Below are 22868 nucleotides of genomic sequence, written 5' to 3'. Positions count from 1 at the left end.
ATCAGGCGCGTGAGAAAACCACCCCGAACTTGTGTTGGCGCGTGTGAAGCTATTTTGGCTCTCAGTTTGTCCCGTTTGATTTGTTTTGACCTGTTCTACCTAGATTGACCTATACTTACCTTGAAAATGGTGAAATATAGGTCTCATGAGAGTAAATTGTGTTAAAATACCCTATTAAACGTACATCCAAGGGAAAAAGGGGTTCGAAATCAGGTAAGTAGCATATCGATCTTTGAATTACCTGATTAAGAGCTTAGTATGTTAAGATGAGCTTTGATGATATTGAATGTTTATTGTATATTGTGATTGTTTGCCTTTGATGTAAGCATGATATAAACGATTGCCAAAATGTTCTATGTATTGAACATGATAAATGTATGAAAGTATGCAGTAAATGTGAGTATGTTATGCATGTTAATGGAAAGGTTATGACTCTAGGATATTCTTATTGGTTGTTGAGCCATGGTTTATTTATATGAGTATGATAGTCTACTAATTCCCGCCGAGTTCCTGGCCAACGCGCTGTGTGCTAAGTTAGGGTGCATGAGTACTCCTGACCATTGGTATATGAGATAAACCGGCCGCCAGAGAAATTAGTAGACAGGTCGTATTTGACCAAGAGTGAATCTTACATACGAGTCCGAAAATTCTAAATAAGCATATTAAAAGAGAGTCAGTAACCTAAGCTGGAGGTAGTTGAGATACCTCATTAATGAACAAACGACCCTAGTAAGAGAAACTAGGAGTCAATGACGAATAAAACTTTAAAACACCTGCTAAGCTAGAGGTAGCTGAGATACCTCATTAATGAACAGATAACCCTAGTAAGAGAAACTAGGAGTCAATGACGAATAAAACTTAAAAACACCTAGAAAGATTAGTTATGAATTCATGAAAGATAAAGTTGGCTACTTACTCGGTAATTTAATTACTCATCAAAACTATTTAACTTTTCTTTCCAGATTTAGTTGATGCAGGCAACCGAAGACGAGGACGAGACCAGCGGGCTAGAGACTATTTGGGAATCCATGTTTGTGTCTGTTTTGTGTACTTATGCTTTCGCTGTCAAGAAATTACTTCGGTTGTTTTAAGTTTTAAATAGCATGGTTTTAAATGTTTTACGGGATGTTTTTGGAAATATTTTTGAAATTTATGATTGGTTGTCGGAGTTTATTATCGATGTTAGTGAATCGCGTTGACGATGAGCGAGTGTTACATATCTGTTAGCGGTGGACTTGGGTTATTACAAATGATATCAGAGCTAGACACTGAGCGGTGTGTAAGCAAGGGCGTTGGACCCCAAAAGGGGTGGAATGTGAGATCCCACTTCGATTGAAGAGATGAACGAGTGCCAGCAAGGATGTTGAGCCCTGAAGGAGGAGTGGATTGTGAGATCCCACATCAGTTGAAGTGGGGAACAAAACATTTTTTATAAGGGTGTGGAAACCTCTCCCTAGCAGACGACATCGGGCAGTGGGCCAGCGAGGACGCTGGGCATCGAAGGGGGGTGGATTTTAAGATCACACATCAATTGGAGAGGAGGAACAAATGCCATCGAAGATGCTGGGCGCCGAAGGAGGGTGAATTGTGAGATCACACATCAGTTGGAGGGAGAAACAAAACATTCTTTATAAGGACGTGAAAACATCTCTCTACTAGATGCCTATTAAAAATCTTGAGAGGAAGCTCGAAAACGAAAGTCCAACGAGGACAATATTTGGTAGCGGTGGGCTTGGATTATTACATAGTCATATTAAGAATGTTGGAGTCACAAGAGTTGGTAAAACGTCTCTTTAAGACTTTTATACAAGAGCTCTCTCTCAGAGAACTGGTCACTAATCATGAAACCAGCTAGGCTATAAAAGAGTTGGGCAGGGAAAACGAAAACTCATGATTCCATAATAAAGTAAGCTATCTCACTCAAACTGGATAACATCATTTCTTCTCATAAAGAAGAAGGAAAGAGATTGAGAGATGAAAATGGTAAGCTTAGGCAGAGAAAATGGGTGGAATGGGCCAAGAGTTTGGTAGGACCCTTCCCTGTTAAGGTACCAGCCAACAAAGACAGTCTTATTTCCTGTCTTAATCAGAGAACAAAGCACATGCTTAACTACAGATACACGTGGTTTAGACCCACAGTTACAGAGAGGATTCAACATCACCAAAATAGGCATATATTGGATCAATAATGTCAAAATGATATACAGTTGTTCTCAAGTTCTAGACTGCAAATGATGATAACAAAGTGTTGTAAATCAGATGCATAATTAATGAAGAATATATGGAATAGAAGATACATACTTGAAGAATTGAATACCAAAGAAGACTCAGAGCAGGCCTTCCAAACTTCTCCACCAGTTGAATTGAAGAACAAATTCAGATGGGAAATCATCCTGATATTCAACCTCTATTTTCTTCATTAGAACAATATAGCATCAGCATGTATGATAACTGTAAACAGTTACGTTTGCAGTAATGATCAAACAATCAAAATCAAGTTGGGTTATCAGAGCTCAAGCCCCCCACTAGCAAATATTATTCGTTTTGGCCCATGTATTGCCACCAGCCCTACAATTTTAAAACGCGTCTACTAGGGAGAGGTTTCCATACCCTTATGAGAAATGTTTTGTTCTCCTTTCCAACAAGGCCAACGTCTGGGTTGGCACACCGCCCGGTGTCTGGCTCTAATACTATTTGTAATAGACCAAGCCCACCACCAGCAAATATTGTCTGTTTTGGCCTGTTACGTATCGCTGTCAGCCTCACGGTTTTAAAACGTGTCTACTAGGGAGAGGTATCCACACCCTTATGAGGAATGATTCGTTCTCCTCTCCAACCAATGTGGGATCTAACAATCCACCCCGCTTGAGGGCCAGCGTCCTCGCTGGCACACTGCCTAGTATCTAGCTCTGATACCATTTGTAACAGCCCAATCCCACTGCTAGTAGATATTATCCGCTTTGATCCGTAACGTATCGCCACTAGCCCTACGGTTTTAAAACGCATCTACTAGGGAGAAGTGTCCACACCCTTATGAGAAATGTTTCCACACCCTTATGAAGAATGTTTCCACACCCTTATGAAGTGTCCGAGATGAGATCTCATAGACATAGTACACCATTTGACATTTCTATCACATAGAACAGAAAAGGTTATTCACTCATAAACTAGAATCAATACCCATTACCTAAAAATATACAAACATATATTGCACATACAGATTTATGAATCATGCTTCAGCTTCTATACAACAAACAGAGTTGTGGAAAATGACCTCCTCCACGGCTAAGATCTGGCAAAGACACCCCAGATTTTAGCACGGCTAAGACTTACCAACAGCTTCTTTGACCCCTCAACATTCATTTCAACAAGCTTTTGTAGATACAAAGCAGCACCAGCAGCAGCCATCAGCTTTCTACACTTGCTTGAAATCACAACCGAGGCTAATAATGAAACAGGGTACTTCTTATCCAGATTCAAGATTGAAGGATCTAAGAGATGAACTGCACTTACAATTCCCCTCTCCTCTTTCTGGAAAATTCTTCTGTTACCATTATATTGTAATAGAGAAGACAACGCCTTAGCAGCTGCTGTTTTCTCATCAACAGATTTACCATCCAGCATATTAATTAAGGGTGTAATGAATCCAGATTCCCCCATTTCTTTTCTTGCTTTTGCGCAGAAGCTGAGCTCGTAAACTGCTCGAGCTGCTGCAATTCGCGCACCTAATACTCCGCAACTCAAAACTGGAAGAAGCCGATCAAAAAATCCCTCTGAAATAAGAGTTTCTGCAATGGGGGAATAAGAAGCCAAGAGGCTCAAAAGCTCCACAGCCACTCCAAGACTACGAACTGATGGAACCGAATCCCAGAAAATTTTCAAGAACTCGATCCCACCTTCTTTAACGATCAAGAGCTTCAAATTATCATCATCTACAACTAAATTACACAAACAACCAATTGCATTTTCTTGAGCCAATGGAGTTCCAGAGGTCAAAAGCCCCAAAAGAACTATAACCCCATTTTCTTCGATGAAATTCTCCTTGATTTCGTTAAATGATGCAAGATTTCTCAAAACCGCAGCTGCAGAGGCTTGAGAACCGGGAGTTCCGGCCTCACAAATCTCCAACAGAGATGAAATACCTCCTCTGGAACCGATTGACCTAGCATTTTGCTTGGAAATACTCAGAGATTGGAGAGCTAAACAGGACTTCTCTTTTGCAAAACCGCTACCAGAATCGAGAATCCTCAGCAAGTGATTCAAAAGCACGATTCCTTCAGCAATCATTACATTCTTAACGCCATCCACCGTAGAAACAATGGAAATAGCAGCAACAGCCTTCTCCTTCAATTCTAAAGAACTGGAATCCAGTAGCCGAACCAGAACAGGAACAGCCCCTTGAGCCGCAGCAATGGTGACATTCTTATCATCCTCATTCAACAACTGCAACAGCGAATCAATAGCCAATACTCTGGATTCAATGCTTCCAATCTGTAACCTAGTGATCAAATTCCTGGACTCCGCCCGCACGGCCTCCCTTCTAGACGAGGAACTCGAAATCACACCGTCGTGAAGAATCTCACTCTTAATCAACACATCACCATCTTTGAGTAGGCAGTCTAACTTCGTGAGAACGGAGAGAATATCGCTTTGAGTCTTGAGTTTACCATCGGAAACTCCCGGATTGCGGCACTTGTGCGAGAGAGAAGCCGCCTGAGTAAGAGTTTCCATAACAGAATGAAGGAAATCGAGAGAGAGCGGATTGGAAGAAGAGTTGGGAAACTCAGAAACATCGATCAATTGAGCGCGAAGATCCGAGAGTTTGGCGGCCATGGAAGACCATTTGCCCTTGAAATCGTTGATGAGTGGAATATCATCAAGAACAGAAGAAATGAGATTGTTAGAGAGAAGGAAATGGCTGTTTTCTGGAGGTACTTTCATGGCGTTGAGTGAAGGAAGGAAGAATGGAGACGGAGATTCTACAACGAAGAATCTGCGAAAGGTATGAGAACGCCTCCAAATTTGCAGGTACTTGTAGAAGAAAATCTCACGCACAAATAAATAAATAACATTAACAATAAAATTATAAAATTATTATTAAATCCTACCTAAATTATAAATAATAATAAAAAAAAAATATATATATATATATATATAGATATATATATATATATATTACAGTTACGACAGCTACTGTTATTTGTAAATGTTTGATATTTAAGCCGGTTAAGATTTTTTTAAATAATTAAAAAAAATCCAACTACTCCTAAACTGCCGGCGACCTTAAATTTTTTATAGTTTCAAAAAATTTTAAATTAATATTGTAATATTTATTTAAATTTGAAAATTGCAAATCTACCTGTTTGTACATTATTTTTATATAATCTATGATATGGAAGATTTTTTTACCCGTTTTTTTTTTTTAATAACTTTGACATCTTAGGTCAAATTGTTAATTAATTATTTTTGGAATTTAATAAAAGTTAGATTATTAGCTTAACTAATTATATTTATAATATGTCCCTACCGTTAAATTAGTTTATTGTTGATTTTTTAAATAATATTTAGTTTCTATTAACTTTCCTTTATAAATTGTGAAAATACATTAAAAATATATATATTATTATTTAATAATTTTGATAAAAAATTATTAAAATCAAGATTTATTAAAAAAAAAACAGTAAATAAAGAAGAGTTGGAACAATTGGGGTGTGTGTTAATTAAGAAGGCGACCTCTTGTGTCTCCTTGTCTATAAAAAAAAAAAAAAATATTATAAGATAATTGTTTGACAGCGGATTTTTAATAAAATTTTAATTTTAAAATTTTAAGAAACTAAAATTTATCATTTTAATTTTCTTCACAAAAGAATTTATTCTTTGAGTGAGATAATGCAACTCCAAAAGAAAAATTATTTTTCTCTCATAAATAAAATGTTTATGGTCTTCAATTAAATCCTCTTATTTATTCTTAGTATGCTCGATGGTTGTAGTTCTGTTTGATCTTCCAGATCATAAACGATTTCTTGATATTATTAGTGTGTGAGTTTTTTTGTGTTGTGAGTAGTTCGTGACTCTGGAAGTTTTGTGTCGAAAAGGTTTGTTTGGTATTATTGAGGTATAACCAACACGATGGGTGATTTCGAAATCGTTTGAGGAATTAATATACTCACCAGTAATAATTACAACACATGGGCAACATGCATGATGTCGTATTTACAAGGATAGGACCTTAGAGAGGTCGTTGGCAGGAATGAAACTATGTCGTCAGATAAAAATCCTAATGGCACTTTGTGCAAATGTGTTACAGTCATATTTGGGATGACAAGACACCGTAAGAAGCATGAGACACGTTCGTCATGTTGTTCTTAAAGAAGAACGATATGAGGCTGCAACTTTCTAGAGGAGTTGTTAGCAATATGACAACGTGACATGACGATTGCTTAATACTTTCATATGGTCAAGTCGATCTGTCGGGAGATTACTAAACTAGATTCAAAATACGTTATTGGAGAACCTCGAATTGAAAGGATCATTCTCCACGGATTGCAACCAAAATATAGAAGTTATGTTATTGTTGTACTGGTTCACTCAACTATCACTTGTAGAGTTTTAAAATTTGTTAGCGAGCCAAGAAGTCATGACTAGACAAATGAGAGGCATCACGTTAAAGGGGGAAGAAGAAGCACTCTACACAAGTGAAAGTGGGAGCAAGAATAATTCGTTTACCAAACATGGATACAAAAATGGCGACAAAGGAAGAAGTCACTAAGGAACTAAACAACCTGGAGAGCTCACAAGAACGACAATAAGAGTTCTTAATGGAAGAGATTGGAAGATATTTGCTACAATTGTAAGAAGAAGAGTCGCATGTCCAAGGATTGTTGGTTCGGGAAAAAGTGTGTCGAAAGCAATGTGGCAACGTCGAAAAAGAAGATTGAGGATGAATAGATACAAAGGCAATACGTGTCATAGAAGAAGACGAGCTAGCGCTCATGACAATGATGGATGAACATATCGATTATGAAAATGAATATATCATTGATTCAGGATGCTCAAACCACACGATTAACAATCAGAGTGGTGCAACAGAAGCGGGGTGACCCTCGGAGAACGAAGTATTACCAAACTATGACAACATTGAAGAAATTCTACCGAAGAAGGGGGAGCAAACTGTACACATTTGGTTAAGTGTTGATGTGCCTGAAGATCCAAGTGACACTGATGTTGGTGTGCAAGAAGTGACTCAACCAAGCGAATCTAGTGAAACGGAAATGACACCTCAACAAATTAAAGGTAAAAAAGAATCCAAAATATGACAACACACCTATTATAGAATACGAAATTAAAGAGCTAGACTTATGAAGAAGCATCACAACATATGGCTGGGCAGAAGGTAATAGAGCGGGTCAAAGAAGATGTCAAACTCATCTTTTGCAAGTGGGTTTACAAAATAAAGCATCCCCAAGATGAACTAATCGAGAGATACAAGGCTCGAACTGTAGCTCCTGGGTTCTGATCTCAACAATATGAACTAGATTATGATGAAATGTTTAATTCAGTGGCAAAGATCACTACCGTACAAGTTCCTTCAACACTTGCATTAAGTAAAGATTGGAAATTATGGCTAATAAATATGAATAATGCTTTCTTACACGGAGAGTTGGACGGGAAGATCTACATGATCCAACTGAAGGAATTTAGGAATGCAGTTGGAGTCATGAATCAATATATGCAAAGTCCGGAGAAGCCTCATTTAAATGTAGCTCGACAGATCCTGTGATATGTTAAAGGTACAATTGGCTGTGGTTTTTTTTGTACAAAAGAAGAGAAGACTGCCACCTAACTGGATACTGTGATTCTGACTATGCAGGATATCATGATACCCAAATATTAAGCATTGAGTATATGTTTAAGCTCGGTTCGAGATCAGTTTCTTGGTGTAGCAAATGACAACCAACAGTATCATTGTCAATTGCTTACTGCTGAAGCATCTCAAGAACGTGCATGGTTGAAACTCTTAACAGAGGGTTTGCACCATAAAACTGACTATCAAATACAACGTCAGCGACAACCAATTTATGGTTCATCTAATAACAGAGGATATGTCTATTAAATCGGTAAGCTTTAAAATTGATTAAGTCCATTAAATCTTTTATTACATATCAAATTTTATTAAATTTTAGTAATAATTAAATAATTAATAGATTAAAAGTAATATATTAGACACAATATTAAAATTTTAAAACGAATTTCAAAATAAAAACATTTTGTTGATGGGTCCATCAAGATTGAAGCAACCGTGAGTTTGATCGATCGGACGGCCAGGAGAAAGTGAACGAGTTGGGACCCACATTTGATGATTAAACCTCACCTGTATCCAAACCCATCCTTCTCTTCTATCTAGGGTTTTCGCTCACTGAACTTTCGCCAAGAATTCTCTCTTCCACCAACACCTCGCTATCTAATTTCAATTTTGACCTCAATCAATCCGATTCGCTTCCCAGGGCGTCCCTGATAATCCAACTTTGTAAGTTTGCTTCCCTCTTTCTTCTTCTCTGCGTGCTCTGGCTCGAGTTTTCCGCGAGAAATCTTGCAATTTCTGAGCGTTGATTTTCATTTTTGTAATTGTTGTTTGGAATTTGAATATTCTGCGTGTGGGGAAGTGGGAGAGAGCGTTGTATTTTCGCTTTTATCTATATGGGGAAATCTGGGACTCGTAAGAAGAAGGGTGGTTCGAATCATGCTTCTTCGGCTGTTAATTCGACTCCAAATGCTAATGGGGGTGTTGATTTGGATTCTTCTATCTTTTTGAAAAGAGCTCATGAGTTGAAAGAAGAGGGGAATAAAAGGTTTCAGAATAAGGATTTTGTTGGTGCTCTTGAACAGTATGAAAGTGCGCTTCGTCTTACTCCCAAAACCCACCCTGATCGAGCTGTGTTTCATAGCAATAGAGCGGCTTGTTTGATGCAAATGAAACCAATTGATTATGATACTGTTATTGCTGAGTGTAACATGGCCCTCCAGGTCCAGCCTCGATTTGTTCGTGCTCTCCTTCGGAGGGCTCGTGCTCTTGAGGCTATTGGGAAGTATGAAATGGCAATGCAGGACGTGCAGGTCTTGTTGGTCGTCGATCCTAACCATCGAGATGCTCTTGACATCGCCAAACGGTTGAGGGCTGCTGTTGGACCTCGCCAGGAGGCTCAACAGGACCTTCAGAGCCGTCCGTCTCCTGCTGCTTTAGGTGCCTCGGCTGTTGGTGCTCCCATTGCAGGCTTAGGTCCATGTCTGCCTGCTCGACCGGTTCAGAAGAAAGTGGCAGCTTCCATGGGGGGTGCTACAGTACTGCTAAATAGTAAAGTGGAGAAGCATCAGGGTGTTCTAACTACTGAAAATGGCCCAAATGAACCCAAATTGCAATTTCCCAAAGTAGTCTTGAAGCCTTCAAGTGGGTCTTCTAAGGCTCCTAATGTAAGTGAAGATAAACTGAAGGAAGATTCACTTTCTTCCTTGTCATTGCATGCTCAAAGTCGAACCCAAGAACCTAAGGTTCAGTTGAGGCCTTTGAAGCTTGTCTATGACCATGACATAAGGCTTGCCATGATGCCAGTGAATTGCAGCTTCAAAGATCTTAGAGAGATTGTGAGCAAACGTTTTCCGTCGTCAAAATCTGTTTTGATCAAGTATAAGGACGCAGATGGGGATCTGGTGACGATAACCTGTACAAGTGAACTCAGACTGGCGGAGTTTTGTGCCGATAGCTTTGTTCCTAAGGACCCTGAAGTAGATAAACCTGCTTCATTTGGAATGCTTAGATTGCATGTTGTAGAGGTGAGTCCTGAGCAAGAACCACCTTTGTTGGGAGAAGAGGACGAGAAACCTATCGAGAGTGAAGAATCCAAGGGAGATGACAGTGGGCACATTTCACCTCTCGGGGAGTCTGTAGCAGAAGCTACTGATTCTGAAAATGATAAGAAGATAGAGAAAGAAGTTCCGAAGGAAAAACCAGGAGCTTTGGAAGATCCCGAGTGCAAGGAAGTTGAGATGGACGATTGGTTATTTGAATTTGCTCAACTTTTCCGAACGCATGTTGGTATTGATCCAGACGCCCATATAGATTTGCACGAGATTGGAATGGAGCTCTGCTCCGAGGCTCTTGAGGAGGCGGTAACGAGTGAAGAAGCTCAGAAGCATTTTAACAAGGCAGCATCAAAATTCCAGGAGGTTGCTGCTTTAGCTTTCTTCAACTGGGGTAATGTTCATATGTGTGCTGCAAGGAAACGTATTCCTTTAGACGAGTCGTCTGGAAAGGATATCGTGGCAGAGCAGCTTCAAACTGCTTATGAATGGGTGAAGGAGAAGTACACCCTAGCAAGAGAGAAATACGAAGAGGCGCTTTTGATCAAGCCCGACTTTTATGAAGGTCTATTGGCTCTTGGCCAACAGCAGTTCGAAATGGCTAAACTTCATTGGTCTTTTGCACTAGCTAAGAAAATCGACCTCTCAAGTTGGGATTTTACAGAAACACTCGAACTTTTCGACAGTGCAGAAGAGAAAATGAAAGTAGCGACCGAGATGTGGGAAAAAATGGAGGAGCAGAGGGCGAAAGAGCCAAAAGATCCAACCGCAAGCAAGAGGGAAGAGTTACTGAAGCGACGAAAGAAACAGGCAGGTAATGCAGACAGTGAAATGCAGGGAATAGGTGGTCAGTTTGAGGTTTCATCCAATGAAACTGCTGAGCAAGCAGCACTAATGAAATCCCAAATCCATCTTTTCTGGGGCAATATGCTGTTTGAGAGGTCCCAAGTTGAATGTAAAATAGGAACAGGAGATTGGAAGAAGAACCTCGATGCTGCTGTAGAACGATTCCGACTTGCTGGAGCTTCCGAGGCTGACATTTCTGTCGTTTTGAAGAATCATTGTTCGAACGAAAATGCTGTGGAAGGCGACGATAAGACGAGTCTAGACATAAACAAGAAAGCGAATCAAGAAAAGGAAGATATCGTTAAGGAGGTCGATCAAGCATCTGGGTAGCTGATAGAAAGGATGGTACAATCACTTTATAAAACCAAATGCCAAAATTCATTAGAACAAACGAAAGAAAAGAAATCACATTGTTTCAGCCTGGCTCCGTTCGACCGTCGCATTGGAGGATGACAGACACTCGGAGCGGGCAGGTTATGAACTCGGAGTGGTAACTTTCTTCATAATTTGACAAGTAAGCAAATAATTTGTGTGCCAGATTGATTGGTTGATGATTTTTGTGTTGGAAGAAACGAAATGAACTGATATTCTGGTTTTGCCTCAGCATAAGTTTTACCATATTGTGGTCAGATTTTGTTGTTGCATATCTGTTTTCCCCTCCCATATTCTTGATGAGCATGTCACTTCATGTAAATATCATAGCAACTGAGTTCAAATTTGGTTGGAAGTGTGTGCATGTTCTTGGTAAATGGATTATTGTAGTGAAGAATAGAGTTACTATGAACTAAGCTGTAAGACACAGAAGCTGTATTCACTAGAATAATTAAGGTTTGGCTATACATTAATTTGAACTTACAATTTCAATATAAAAAAAATGTCTGAAGTTTGAAGGATGTATGTTGAAGAAGTTATTGAATTCCAATACTAGCGTGTCGTGGCGTAGATTTCCCCGTCCTCTTCTCTTCCCAGTTTATTTTTTATTTTCGGATTGGAGTGAAGATTCTCTGTAAAAAAAAAAAAAATTCAGTTCTAATAAATCTAATAATATTTCATAAACAAAAAAATTATAATTTCTAAAAATTTAAATTTAAATTTTATTTTCAAATGAAAATAAGAAATATATCTAGAGAGATGTCGATTTAATCGGTAGAATTGGGGTAGAATTGGAGTCTTACAGGATTCTACCCCACACGGGAGGGACCAGAGCAAGATCTTTTTTCGATATCTTAATGAGACTAGGGACAGAGATTACATTTCTCCGAGGACAGAGATTACATTCCTCATCCTCGATTATACATACATATACATACATACATGTTTGTTTGTGTGATATATGTGCATTCATGTATGATTGATCATTATACATATGTTAATCGAAATATCATAAACATGATTATATATATATATATACATATTTATTTATTTATTTATTTATTTTACAAGGCAGCACAAATATGATTTTTGTACCTACTGTATGAAAGACTAAACTATAAATTATATTTGAGACCTCATACAAGTTAAATGATCATAGATTACTTCTTCGGTTATGTAAAGTATGTACGCTTATAATTATGATATTGTTCGCATTCCTCTTTTTTTTATCGGGTTCAATAGTGTGGACGTGTGATTACCCATAGTCTAGTTTAGGGGATACATTCACAAGTCCACCCAGTGAGTCCACGTGCATGTGTAGTCTATGCATAGAAATATATTATGCATCCAGCAATACCCGAAAATGAAAGTAGAATTTAAGGAACAACCGTGAAATTAGATCCCAAAAGTCATTTTTTTGGATTCTTGATCAAAATCTAAACACCCTTTTTATTTTTATACATTTTTCTAAAAAATAATAATTTTATAATAAAATAGTTTTTTTTAATACCAAAATTTTTGTGAGACCATACAACTCAAAACCCGATAATTTGGTTAAAAAATTTAGAATATTTAATATCTGTTACCTAGGTTAATGATGCATTCTGACTCGTATATATTTAATATTTAATATTTTTTAAAATTTTAGTTATTAATATAGCATATATAGGAGATAAATAAGATTTTTTCGATTGAAAATTTGGGTGGGTATAAAAGATTTTTATTTATTTATTTATTTTTTTTTTAACTATAATCCAAAAAAGTAGAACGACCCTAACGACCGGCGTTCGGAAACGACGCTCACCCTTAACTAACTGATCTTCCGCATTCCGCAAGGCCGGAAGTTGAGAGTCCGGAAGGAAGATCTTCTTGATCTTATCCACACTCAAATCTCCACTGTTCCATTGATTCCTTCATATATTCACTCTAACAATCTTCTCTCATTTTCATCTTTCTACTTCGATTCCATTCTCTGCAAGCAATGTCTCCACCTTTCATCGCTAATGCCGACGTTTCCGCCGTCAATGCAGCTTCTCCGCCGGTGATCTCCCCGGTTTCTTCTGAGTGTAGTGAACTGCAAGCCCACCGTATCGATCAACCTCTCCCTTTCCCCTCTGTTCTCAAAAACCCGTTCAAATTCGTCGATGGCCCTCCTAGCTCCGCCGCTGGCAATCCGGGTAATTATTATGGATATCATCATTTATGTATCTTCCGGTTACGAGATTTTAGCCTTGATAACTTGTTTTTGGTACACTGTTTGGTATTTAGTTAATTGATGACTCGAAGGAAGAGTTAATTATTTATTCTACGCATACAGATGAGATCGCGAAGCTGTTTCCTAGTCTCTTCGGTCAACCTTCGGCAATGCTGGTGCCAAGTGATTCCAGTTTGGTACAGATGAATCAGAAATTGAAGATTGGAGTTGTGCTGTCGGGTGGCCAAGCACCCGGAGGACATAATGTGATTTCTGGACTATTTGGTAGGTTCTTATTTTGTCCAGATTTATAAATAAAGAATGAAAGCTTGTTTTAATGTTCAAGCTGTGGGTTAATTAGCAGTATCTACGATTTTGTTGAAGATTATCTACAGGATCATGCAAAAGGAAGCACGTTGTATGGATTCAAGGGTGGCCCTGCAGGGATCATGAAGTGCAAATATGTAGAACTCACTGCAGAATTTATCTACCCATATCGCAATCAGGTTAGTTTGATCAAAGAACGTTAGTGTGAATATGTGTAGTCTTGATGCGAAGTGGTTGCCATTTGAATGCGGTTCTTGATTTAGATGCAAATTTCTTTTATCAGGGTGGTTTTGATATGATATGCAGTGGGAGGGATAAGATTGAAACTCTAGAACAGGTGATACTCTTTCTTTCCTGAATTAGCATTATGGGACACTTTAATTGTGTTGTTAGGAATCACGACTCTCCACAATGGTATGATATTGTCCACTTTGAGCATAAGCTCAAATGGCTTTGTTTTTTGTTTCCCCAAAAGGCCTCGTACCAATGGAGATTATTCCTTACTTATAAATCCATGATCATTCCTTAAATTAGCCAACGTGGGATTCCCTCCCATCGGTATGCATTCACTACCGATGGGAATGCATAAATTGACAATTTGGTTTAATTTTCAGTTTAAGCAAGCTGAAGAAGCAGCTCAGAAGCTTGATCTGGATGGGCTTGTTGTAATTGGTGGAGATGACTCCAACACAAATGCTTGTCTCCTCGCTGAATATCTTAGGTACTTTTGAGAACTATGAAATTCTCTTTCTCAGGATCATATATGGATAAGCTATTATACATGATTTTGGGCCCTACTAAACTAGGGATGAGTAATTGCCCAAGGGTTCTTATTTACCCTGTTATGTCCTGTTCCATTGAATTCGGTTGCTTATCAAATCCAGGAGTAAAAATTTGAAAACAAGAGTAGTTGGTTGCCCAAAAACTATTGATGGTGATCTCAAGTGCAAAGAAGTCCCCACAAGTTTTGGATTTGATACTGCTTGCAAGGTCCTCACTTCTCTTTGGAACTGCTTTAGAATTCATATCTCTTATAGACTTAACTCCGATCAATGTTTCAAAGTTGAAGTAGTTTCTTCAATAGTTCAAGTAAAAAGGAATTTTGCTGATTTTTTTGCAGATATATTCAGAAATGATTGGAAATGTGATGGTTGATGCTCGATCAACAGGAAAATATTATCACTGTAAGCATTTTGCTTAATGAAAATAAAACTAGATATGGATCTGATCTGCTGATATTTTCATAATAACTGAATTCTTGAGGACTTCAATTACCAGTATTTCGAGTTCGGATTTATTGTTAGTCCACGTTCTATCCATCATTTTTACGGTCGACCGGCTCACAACTCAAGTATCAGCTATGCCATTTTCTATACCGTTCTGTGGATCTTCAAGCTCCTAAATTCTTATCTTGTCCGTTTCAAAAAATTGGAAAAAACATTTATCTGGTTGCTTCACCTGCCAAAAATAGAGCACTTCTCTCTGTTTGATTTCATGTTTCTATTCCCTACTGGATCTGCCTAATGCAACACTGTATTGATTCATTGTTAATGTTGATACTCAAGCAAATTGTCATATGGCATTAACACTGTAAATATATCCACAGTTGTACGGCTCATGGGTCGTGCTGCTTCTCACATCACACTGGAATGTGCTTTGCAAACTCATCCAAACATTACTATTATTGGAGAAGAGGTAGCTGCTTTACTTCAACTACTTAACACAGAAATCTTAGGGCATTTACCATTGTATGCTATTCCCTAGGGTTGTTTGAAAATCTGTTATTTTCCACCTAGTTGATTCATGGAGATTTAATCTAATCAATTGATTGATTGTAGATGTATGCAGGCGAAAAAAGTTTCAGACATTAAATACTCTAGTTTTTAGATATAGTTTTAGTTTAAAGTGTGCTCCTAATTTACAACTTGTTTTGAAGGTTGCAGTTAAGAAGCTTACCTTGAAAAACGTTACAGAGTACATTGTGGATGTAATTAGTAAACGTTCCGAACTTGGTTATAATTATGGTGTCATACTAATCCCCGAGGGTCTGATTGACTTCATTCCTGAGGTACTGCGCTTGTTAGTATAGTCAATTGTGTTTATTTCTTTAGCTTGTATGCTCATCATCCACTAAACCCAAGATACTTGATATCAATATATCATTCTTGAACTGGTACTCATTTATAACCTGCTTTCTCCAGGTGCAGCAGCTTATTGCAGAACTCAATGAAATTCTCGCCCATGATAATGTAGATGAGGGTGGAATATGGAAAAAGAAACTTACAACTCAATCTCATCACCTTTTTGAATTTTTCCCACAAGCAATCCAAGAACAATTGTTGCTTGAAAGAGATCCGCATGGCAATGTCCAAGTAAGTATTTTTCTGTAGTTGTTTTACTATCTTTTCGTAGGTTTTCTAGTTTGATGAACTACATTATGTTTCTTACATGTCAGGTTGCCAAAATAGAAACTGAGAAAATGCTTATTCAAATGGTTGAAACTGAGTTGGAAAAGAGGAGGTTAGAAGGTGCATATAATGGTGGCCAATTCAAGGGGCAGTCGCATTTCTTTGGGTACCCATTCTGTTCGTGCTTGAACTTCTGCTATTTTAAGTCGACGCTCCTGTTTTTATCACATATTGTGTTTAGCTCTAAACAGGTCTATAACCTTTTAAGCTTGTGTATAATGTGACTCTGTTTAATTCTTCTTTTCATTTATAGGTATGAAGGGAGATGTGGTTTACCCACAAACTTCGATTCAGCATATTGCTATGCTTTGGGTTACACTGCTGGAGCTCTCCTTCAGAGTGGAAAAACTGGACTAATATCATCGGTCTGTCGTTCCCACTTCCTGATCGTTTTAGTCTAGAACCTTTTAACCTTTCATTTATTTTTTCTTGTCATAGATTACTGTGGGATCCCACGTTGGTTGGAGAGGGAAACGAAATATTTTTTATAAGGGTGTAGAAACCTCTCCCTAGTAGACGATGGCGATACATAACGAGTTAAAGTGGACAATATCTGCTAGCGGTGGGGTTAGGCTGTTACAAATGGTATTAGAGCCAGACATCAGGTGGTGTGCCAGCGAGGACGTTGGACCCTAAGGGAGTGGATTGTGAGATCTCACATTGGTGAGAGGAACGAATCGTTCCTTATACGAGTGTGGAGACCTCTCCCTAGCAGACGCCTTTAAAACCATAAGGCTGATGGCGATACGTAATGGGCTAAAGGGGATAATATATGCTATGGTGGGCTAGGGGTGTTACAATTATTTTCCTCATTTCTATTGCTTATATGTTAGTTATGCATACCAGGTAGGAAATTTGGCCGCCCCAGTTGAAGATTGGACGGCTGGCGGAACTGCATTGACTTCATTAATGGATGTGGAGAGGAGACACGGTATGCTTACTCAATGAAAACGTGGCTTTCTTTTCTCATGCTATTATTTGGTCTCTAGAATGGGGGGAATAAGGAAACGAAATGACAGGGTATAAAGAATCCATCCTAAATGAGAACATTTGATTTTAAATCAAATTCACCTATACGTGAGTGATAAAGATTTTACAAGAATACAGTTTTGGAGTCGATGAATTAAAAAGAGTCTCTATGTTAACAACTTTGAAAGGCTTTGGAACAGCAGAACATTTTGATGAAGTCTAAGCTTGACTTAATGTTTATCATTTGATCTCCTTCTAAAGGTAGAATTCATATGGCAGGTAAGTTCAAGCCTGTGATCAAGAAGGCAATGGTGGAACTCGGTGGTAATATTTCTCAGAACAACTAACTTTACTACTACTACTACTACCTTCTTCACTCGCATCTGTGGGCTTGAAAACAAAGCATCGTACTAAAGTTCTATGATTCTGTGGTTAGGTGCACCTTTCAAGAAATTTGCATTGTTTAGAGAGCAGTGGGCAGTCGAGAACCAATATATCAGTCCAGGTTGGTATTCGCCCTTCCGATTTAGATTAACTTTTCATGTGCTGAAAAACACGTTTTTTTTTTCCTTCCGTACTTGTTTTTAAGCACTTAGAAAGTCAATTCAAATGTAAACGTTCACGTTATTTCCTTAATCTAGGTTCTTAGAAGAAAATACCTACGTTTTTTGTTTTTGGAGTCCAATTCAGGAAATGGAACCTTCAAATACTTGCTCTATTTCGTTTTGATCTACTTGCAGGTCCAATTCAATTTGTTGGTCCTACCTCAAATGTGCTTAATCATACTTTGTTGTTGGAACTCGGAGCTCAAGCGTGACCATATTCGACCATATTCGACCATATTCGACCATATTCGACCATATTCGACCATATTCGACCATCAACCTCCCTCAAGAAAGAGAACCAACGAATCTTGAACGCGTATCGATCTTTAGAATTGTCAATGATTCTCATGGAAACTTTTTTCTTTTTGGGATAACTATTTCTATTTATAGTGTTTACTATAGATTAGTGGAATAAGATCTTATTAGATTCTTAAAATATGTTTTATGTGGTAATGTGATTGAGACAGAGATAGTAGTCCGACCCCAGCTCCATAAGGAGTTTTGATCAAAGACCCTAGATGATCGGCTCCCCTAGGGATCAACCAAGGCCCTGCATGTCCAACTCCATGCAAAAATCATCTAAAATATGTTCGCTGACGTTTTGTTTTCAACAATTCAAGCTTATTGACGTCTGGATTGGTTCAAAAAGTTTACGTTAATCAAATCAATCCCAAATTTATTGTTAATTAAAAAAACTATATATAATTATTTTTTTAATTATTTATTCTAAAAAAGATAAACTAAGTTTAATAATATAACTTTTTAAAATTAATGGTTGAAAATAAATAAATAACATTTATTTTTATAAAAAATAAATGAATAAATGATTCTACATTATCAATTATTTTACATTAGAAATTATTTAATAAAATTTACTTAAAATTAATAAAAAAAAATAAAAATAAAAATAGTCGATCAAACTCCTCAGCCATTCTCCAACGAACAAAGTTGATTTTGAATAATAATAATAAAGAAAGAAAGAAAGAAAAAAGAAAAAGGTCGTACCAGAATCTTCTTCCTCAGCATTCTCTCCTCTTCCCCTTTGCCTTTCTTCGATCAGCGTCTTCAATGGCGTCACGGGATGAGAAGCCGTCGAAGCCCTCCAGCAGTCGGACCGGCGGTATTCGAACCCTTTCCGATCTTAACCGACGGTCCCCTGATTCTGTTGGCGACCCCGATGCTCCTCAAGAGTATTACACCGGTGGTGAGAAGAGGTCTCTTTTCTGCCCTAATTTTTACTTCCTTTTTCTTCTTGCTTTTACTTACGTCAATTCCTATTCCATGCCATTCCATCACCAGAATGTTTGTTCTTCCGTTTTCATACCTAATCTTAATATGTATGCCCTCGTCCTTCTTCTCAATTGAAATCGTTCCATAAATTTTGGTTACATGGGGTCCGGTATAAACAAGTAGGCATTCTGATAACCCAACTCTAATTTTGAGCACAACTATCCTTTGTTGAACCAAAAATTCTTGAATCAAACAAATTTACACCTCCTTATATAAAATTCGGATCAACCAACACATAAGCCTAGAATTAGATTACCTCCTACCATCACAGATCTAAAAGCAAGATTTGAAACCTTGTTCTAAATGGCAACAATCACTTTCCTCCAAAAGGCCTCCTTTTCAAAGCTAAACCTCCACAACCATTTCAACAAGAGGGAGGTATTTCTATACTGAAGAGAACCTACACCCAAACCTCCAAGGGCAGTCAGCATTGAATTGGTTAGCAGCTAACCAAATTGGTACCTGGTTTGTAAGTTCCCCCATGTCAGGCAAACTCTCATCATTTTCTCCATGGCTCTTATAGTCTTCAATGGGGCCTTAAGGAGCGTGAAAGGGTAGATGGGGATACTATTCGACACCGATTGAGCTAGAGTCGATCTACCTCCCTTGGAAAGGAGGAGGCCACACCACTTGTCCTGTTTCATCACCATTTTATTGATAATAGCCTTTTCAAACAATCGTGGGAACACTGCTACTAAATCATGCTTCACAATGTTCCATGTTTTTTTTTTAAATTTGCTAGTTGTACCATAGGGGCCTGACGAATTTTGGTTTCCCATATCGGAAATGGCTTTGAAAATCTCTTCCTCACTAAAAGGAACCTCAATGCTTCCTTTTTCATGCTCTGTGTTGGTGTAAACATGCTTTTCCTTTCAATGATTATAGCTTTTGCTGATCTGAGGTTGACAATATTGGTTGATGCTTATTGAATGATAACTCTGTTTCCAACTTTCAGTGGGATGCTTGTCCAAGATCCTACAAAGGGTAATGATGTGGATTCACTTTTCAATCACGCTAGGCAAATGGGAGCTGTGGAAGGCCCTATTGATCATGCCCGTTCATCAACCTCCAGCAGCTTTACTGGAACTGGTAGGTTACTCACAGGAGAAACTGTCCGTTCCGCACCTGATCAGCCTGAGAACGTTGTTCACAATATTGTATTCTGGAGTAATGGTTTTACCGTAAATGATAGCCCTTTGAGGAGGCTGGATGATCCTGAAAATGCATCCTTTTTGGAGGTAGGTGAAATATAATACTGATAATGTTCTAATGAAATATTTACGTGTACACATGCACACGCGCACACGGGCATGCATCCATGGATAACTTGAGAGCGGAAACAACGTGGAATGCAGTTTCTAGAAAATATTTGATCCTTTGTAAGTGTTTGTATGGTTTTTGAATTCTTGAAGAAATGTTGCTGGACGTGTTCTTGTTTGTTTACCTCCGTTGGGACATTTCGTTCTTCGAATTACTGATTACTGCCCTTAGGTGGGTGTCTTTACATATTTATATGATCTTTCATCAGAGCATCAGAAAGTCTGAGTGCCCCAGAGAGCTTGAACCTGCAGACAGGAGGTCCTCCGTTCATGTGAATTTAATTAGGAGGATGGAGGAGTATCGTGTAAGTATCCTTATTAGATTTCACTTGTTGGTTCTGTTGAGTATTATTGGGAGTGAGTCCCGTTGAGTATTATTGGGAGTGAGTCCCACATCGGCTAATTTAGTGGAAGATCATGAGTTTATAAGTGAGGAATACTATCTCCATTGATATAAAGCCTTTTGAGGAAGCCCAAAGCAAAGCCATGAGAGCTTATGCTCAAAGTGGACAATGTCATACCATTGTGGAGACTCGTGATTCCTAACATGGTATCAGAGTCATGCCCTAAAGTTAGCCATGACAATAGAATTCTCAAATATCGAACAAAGATTGTGAGCCTCGAAAGTGACTAAGTGTCGAACAAAAGGTGTATTTTGTTCGAGGGCTCCAGAGAAAGGAGTCGAGCCTCGATTAAGGGGAGGCTGATCGAGAGCTCCATAAGCCTCAGGGGAGGCTTATAGTGTACTTTGTTCGAGGAGAGGATTATTGAGGATTATTGGGAGTGAGTCCGGTTAATTTAGTGGAAGATCATGGGTTTATAATTAAGGAATACTATCTCCATTGGTATGAGGCCTTTTGGAGAAGCCCAAAGCAAAGCCACGAGAGCTTATGCTCAAAGTGGACAATATCATACCATTGTGGAGACTCGTGATTCCTAACAGGTTCTACAATACCAAGATATATGAACCATGATAGATGATTTAAACTTACTCGTTCAAGGGTCGAGAAACTGTTTGAGTCGATAGTTAACCGTTAAGAAACGGTAAGCATTTTTAAAGATTCTAGGTGTGGAGCGTATAAATGTTAGACATTGTATTTTGCATCTTGCAGGAACCAGAGAAGCCACGTCTTCCATTTCAAGGTGTAGGAAGAACTCTTGGTGGTAGCGCCCCAGCAAACGAGCCAACTGCTACTCCCACAGATGTCAATAGCAGTCCAAGCCCTTCTGCAGGCCTGGTCATGGATGACTCGTTGCCATCAACCTCGATTCAGCTTCGGTTGGCAGATGGAACACGCATGGTAGCTCATTTCAATTACCATCACACAATCAGCGATGTTCGTGCTTTCATCGACGCATCTAGGCCGGGGGGTGCCAGGAACTATCAGCTGCAGTTGATGGGCTTCCCTCCCAAGCTTCTTAACGACCTGACTCGGACAATCGAGCAGGCCGGTCTTGCCAATTCTGTCGTCATCCAGAAGTTTTAGCAAACTAAGATAAGCTCTCTATGCAGCATTGTAATGGTTCTCAGATAGTCTTTCAGTACATTTGCTGCTATAAGTTACTGCTTGCATTTATATCATCAATCCACCAAAACTGGTCTTTTCAGGTTCAATACTTTGTAGAGGTAAACAGGTAGTGTTGAAGGAACGCATCGGAAACACCCTTTACCCGGGAGTGATTTTGAGATCGTTAAAATCACTTTGAAAACACACTTTTGACGACGTGAAAATTGAGTTTAAAAGTGTAAATAAATTGATATTTAACCCATTAGGACATGTTGATTTCGAATCTGACAAAAGCGATTTTAGTCATTTCAAAATCACTCTCGTACGATCCAAGGCAAGCTCCTAACATTTGGACCAACCATGAGACAGGTAGAGTAGAGTAGGCACATGTTTCCTTTCAAATAAAGGGAGACCTTTAGATGTTCAAATATCAAACATTTACAAGTTATAATGCATCGTAACGGTTACCAACGTTAAATATTCCTTATATTTTTAAAATAAAGTAAGATTTAATCCTATTTTCGCATTGGTCGGGTTTACTCGACCAAAAAAATGTCAATCTACAAATTGAAACGAATTTATGGTTTTTCAAAGCTTTTAACCCAACTCGAACTTAACGTAAATCTAATCCAACTGGGTTAGGTAGTCCACTAGGTCGGATTATCGGATCATATGAACACTCTATCTAAGTTGATTCAATTTGTTTGTTTGTTTTTTCAACCATCGTAGAATAGGGAGTTGAAACATCGACATCTTAGATAATAATTGTTACCTCCTACGGTTAGCTTAGGCCAACTTGATAAATTTATCGGTGAAATTTGATTTTTTTTTTTCATAAAATAAGTAATAAAAATTATGGTATGATTTAAAATTGAGGTATAAGTATTGTGTCACCAATCATTAACCTTTTGTAATCAAATTTCTTCCTTTTATGGCACCAACGGTACAATATGCTTTATTTCAAAAGCAAAAAAAAAAAAAACGGTACAATATCCTCAAAAAGACAAACTGTACTTCTAGAAAGTTACTCCTTAAAATATTATTTTGTTCGTCGATTTTTAGGTCTCTCGAGTTGAGAAGAAGCTTGATTATTGGAATGAGTTCATATTCATCTT

At 38.2% G+C, this 22868-nt stretch overlaps 4 protein-coding genes across 6 annotated transcripts; 3 read left to right on the top strand and 1 right to left on the bottom strand.

The window, feature by feature from the left end:
• Positions 1-2151: 2151 nt before the first annotated feature.
• LOC111782627 (uncharacterized) lies at positions 2152-5044 on the bottom strand. 3 transcript variants are annotated; one of them, XM_087120358.1, is made up of 2 exons: positions 3275-5044; positions 2152-2393 (listed from the first exon to the last, which is right to left on the bottom strand). In XM_087120358.1, the coding sequence occupies exon 1, from the start codon at positions 4939-4941 to the stop codon at positions 3286-3288; it is 1656 nt and encodes a 551-aa protein (XP_086976484.1). In that variant the 5' UTR covers positions 4942-5044; the 3' UTR covers positions 2152-2393; positions 3275-3285. The 3 variants fall into 3 exon arrangements, 1 of the variants encoding a protein (XP_086976484.1); XR_015414606.1 differs by having other exon boundaries at positions 2159-2393; positions 3219-5044; XR_015414607.1 differs by having other exon boundaries at positions 2294-2407; positions 3219-5044.
• A 3351-nt stretch (positions 5045-8395) lies between these two features.
• Positions 8396-11330, top strand: LOC111783023 (protein CLMP1-like). The gene has a single exon (XM_023663897.2). The coding sequence runs from the start codon at positions 8698-8700 to the stop codon at positions 11029-11031; it is 2334 nt and encodes a 777-aa protein (XP_023519665.2). The 5' UTR covers positions 8396-8697; the 3' UTR covers positions 11032-11330.
• A 1514-nt stretch (positions 11331-12844) lies between these two features.
• On the top strand, positions 12845-18072 carry LOC111783380 (pyrophosphate--fructose 6-phosphate 1-phosphotransferase subunit beta-like). The gene is made up of 16 exons (XM_023664309.2): positions 12845-13250; positions 13391-13552; positions 13652-13773; positions 13878-13931; positions 14209-14315; positions 14479-14584; positions 14715-14778; positions 15201-15289; positions 15531-15662; positions 15796-15966; positions 16050-16168; positions 16316-16427; positions 16909-16993; positions 17311-17355; positions 17468-17536; positions 17772-18072. The coding sequence occupies exons 1-16, from the start codon at positions 13055-13057 to the stop codon at positions 17846-17848; spliced, it is 1710 nt and encodes a 569-aa protein (XP_023520077.2). The 5' UTR covers positions 12845-13054; the 3' UTR covers positions 17849-18072.
• A 539-nt stretch (positions 18073-18611) lies between these two features.
• On the top strand, positions 18612-21860 carry LOC111782495 (plant UBX domain-containing protein 4). Its single transcript, XM_023663255.2, has 4 exons — positions 18612-18850; positions 19882-20164; positions 20455-20550; positions 21358-21860. Exons 1-4 carry the CDS (start codon positions 18705-18707, stop codon positions 21730-21732), a joined length of 900 nt encoding a protein of 299 aa, XP_023519023.1. The 5' UTR covers positions 18612-18704; the 3' UTR covers positions 21733-21860.
• The last annotated feature ends 1008 nt before the right edge of the window (positions 21861-22868 follow it).

Source organism: Cucurbita pepo, chromosome 20 (assembly GCF_057944985.1).
Source record: "Cucurbita pepo subsp. pepo isolate OVF chromosome 20, ASM5794498v1, whole genome shotgun sequence".
NCBI classification, from domain to species: domain Eukaryota; kingdom Viridiplantae; phylum Streptophyta; class Magnoliopsida; order Cucurbitales; family Cucurbitaceae; genus Cucurbita; species Cucurbita pepo.
The sequence above is the reverse complement of the archived record's forward strand: the minus strand, read 5'-3'. Positions and strand labels throughout refer to the sequence as shown.

What these genes read in the sequence shown, in the direction of transcription:
- LOC111782627 (XM_087120358.1), bottom strand. Translation starts at nt 4,941, where the DNA reads ATGAAAGTACCTCCAGAAAACAGCCATTTCCTTCTCTCTAACAATCTC.
- LOC111783023 (XM_023663897.2), top strand. Translation starts at nt 8,698, where the DNA reads ATGGGGAAATCTGGGACTCGTAAGAAGAAGGGTGGTTCGAATCATGCT.
- LOC111783380 (XM_023664309.2), top strand. Translation starts at nt 13,055, where the DNA reads ATGTCTCCACCTTTCATCGCTAATGCCGACGTTTCCGCCGTCAATGCA. An exon ending in AGATTGAAACTCTAGAACAG is followed by an intron (nt 13,932 to 14,208) that starts GTGATACTCTTT and finishes TTTAATTTTCAG; the next exon opens with TTTAAGCAAGCTGAAGAAGC. An exon ending in TGATTGACTTCATTCCTGAG is followed by an intron (nt 15,663 to 15,795) that starts GTACTGCGCTTG and finishes TGCTTTCTCCAG; the next exon opens with GTGCAGCAGCTTATTGCAGA.
- LOC111782495 (XM_023663255.2), top strand. Translation starts at nt 18,705, where the DNA reads ATGGCGTCACGGGATGAGAAGCCGTCGAAGCCCTCCAGCAGTCGGACC. An exon ending in AAAATGCATCCTTTTTGGAG is followed by an intron (nt 20,165 to 20,454) that starts GTAGGTGAAATA and finishes ATCTTTCATCAG; the next exon opens with AGCATCAGAAAGTCTGAGTG. An exon ending in GGAGGATGGAGGAGTATCGT is followed by an intron (nt 20,551 to 21,357) that starts GTAAGTATCCTT and finishes TGCATCTTGCAG; the next exon opens with GAACCAGAGAAGCCACGTCT.